This window comes from Trypanosoma equiperdum, assembly GCF_001457755.1.
Source record: "Trypanosoma equiperdum strain OVI genome assembly, contig: ctg_1540, whole genome shotgun sequence".
In the NCBI taxonomy this organism is placed as follows: Eukaryota; Euglenozoa; class Kinetoplastea; order Trypanosomatida; family Trypanosomatidae; genus Trypanosoma; species Trypanosoma equiperdum.
The window spans coordinates 12732-14945 of NW_027123550.1; the positions used below are offsets into that span (position 1 = coordinate 12732).

At 43.2% G+C, this 2214-nt stretch overlaps 1 protein-coding gene across 1 annotated transcript; it reads right to left on the bottom strand.

Annotated features, from left to right (window-relative positions):
* Window positions 1–707: 707 nt before the first annotated feature.
* Window positions 708–1268, bottom strand: TEOVI_000855100 (Trypanosome variant surface glycoprotein (A-type), putative; the record flags this gene model as incomplete). The annotated part of the gene is made up of 1 exon (XM_067222020.1): window positions 708–1268. The coding sequence occupies one exon, from the start codon at window positions 1266–1268 to the stop codon at window positions 708–710; it is 561 nt and encodes a 186-aa protein (XP_067078121.1).
* Window positions 1269–2214: the final 946 nt, after the last annotated feature.

Consider the following 2214-nt stretch of genomic DNA (forward strand, 5'->3'; position numbering starts at 1 on the left):
TGGTGATTTGCCTTTTAAATCCGCTAGTTCGGTTTCGACTTGCTTCAGTTTTGCAGCTCTCTTTATTTCCCGTTGTTGCATGGTGGCGCCATAATACTCTAAAATCTGCTCAAGTTCGCTTACATCGGTTATCCCCTGGAGTTTTTTGCTCTCGCTTTTGGCGGAAGATATATCGACCACAGTTTCGGAGTCTACTGCAGTCCAAAGTGCTTTAAGTTTGCTGTTTTCTGGGCCGAACCAGGCCTCTTTGATGTTCTTCAGGTCCCCTGTGATGTCACTCTGTCTGCTGCTGTTTAGGCCGCTGAGTGTTATTCGCACCGCTTTATCGATGTGGCTGCCGCTTGCGATGTCTTTGAGCATCGCCTCTCCGGGTTCTGGGCTTTCACTTAGTTTGGTGTTTTCCAGTTCCCGCACGGCCGCGTGTACTTTGTGCCAGAAGCCAAGGTTCTTATCGCCTTGTTTTGTTTTGAGATCAGTTAATCCGGGTGCTGTTGGCTGATCGTCTGTTGTTAGTGTTATCAGGCTTCCTGCGAGTTTGAGTCCCTGGGCATTGCCTGGTACGTGGAAGCCACCGCTGGATTGGGTGCTTCCTTGGTGTTTAAAGAAGCCGCATTTGCTTGCTGTCCCCTGGCCGCTAGTGCCCGTGACTTCAGTGTGCCCTTTGAATCCGTTGTCGTCTACTGTATTGGACCAGCTGCTCGTTCCGCTTAAAAATCCGCATCCTCGGCGTTTTTGCACCCTTTGGCCGCAACTTCCGCTAATCCGTCGCCGCTGTTGCTGCTGTCGCTGTGGCAATAGGCTGTGGCGCCGTTCTTGTTCGAAGCCAGCATTGTATGGAAGCCAGATATATACGCAGCTCCTGCATGGGTTAACGCTGCGGCTTTCATCGTTGCGCTGCTCATGGTCGTGAGCGTTTGTTGAAGCTCTGTCGAGGTTAACGCCGCCGCTGTCGCCAATGCCCGTGCTGCATCGGCGGCCTCTGCTTCCGGCTTAGATGTCGTGTACACCTGCAACTTAAATTGAGTTGCTTTAATCTTTCGAAGGTTTCTTGTCGCCGTTTCCAAGTCTTTTGCTGCTTTCTTTGTTGTCGAACGCAATTTGCTTGCAAGTTCACACTGCCTCGTCCACAAGTCGTACTTAAGGGCGTTTTGAGCAGCCTCGCTCTTGCATCGCAGTATAGCCAATGCAATTGCTGTCTTTAGTACTTGTGCGGCAACTGCATGCGCGATATTTGCACCGACTCTTTCGTCGAGCTTTGTTTGTCGCATTGAGGCAGTGGCTCCTTTTATTGCGGTCTCGTTTAATCTAGTTTGCAATCTGATATAACCTGTGTGTTACAAAAAGTAGCGATACTTTGGCGCTCCTCTATTTCTGCCACAGTGATGCAGATTAGGAAGGGATAGTTGCGGTGTCTTACCCTGTACTCCAGCTCTTTGTCTTTTCTCCCAGCTTATTGTTGCGTATCCTGTCGTTAAGTTCCACGTTTTTTTCCTTTTTTTATTTTATTGCGGTGTTTCGGCGGATGACTTAGCGAAAACATTGGCTTGTGCACTGGATACTCTTTTTTCCCCGTTGTCTCATCCATTATCTCCTTGTGTATGGTTATGCTTATTATCATGTTTGTATTTGAATCTGCGTCTACTCAATCTTCTTTTTCCCCTTACTTTCTTGCTTTTACTTTTATAATTACCTTGTACTTTCCTAGTCCCTCTCGTAGTATTTATCTTACTTATACTCATATTTTTTTCTACTACTTTAAGTTATTCTATTTTGGTTTCCCACTTAGTCTTCTCACAAACAGTCTTATTATAATATTCGTATATACACACTTACATCATCATTGTTACTGCTACTAGATTACTATCACCATCCTTACTATCACTGTTATAACCATGACTGTTATACATAAAATATATGTAGAAAATAAAAATATCACTCATTTTTCATTCCTTACTTTTCTACTACGTTATACCATTATGTTACAGTCACACTCTTCTTTCTAAAAATTTGAATATTGTTATCTGTTTTTTATTTGCACAAGAAAGCATTAGAGTATATCAAATTTTATCAATTTTAGAAAACTCTCTAATAATAGATAATTTCATAACATTCATAAAATTGGGCAAATTTTCTTTTAAGTGTTATGCTATAATGAAAAAAGCAAGCAAAAAGAGGGACCTTTTTAATGACAAAAGAATTTCTTGCTGTGGTGTT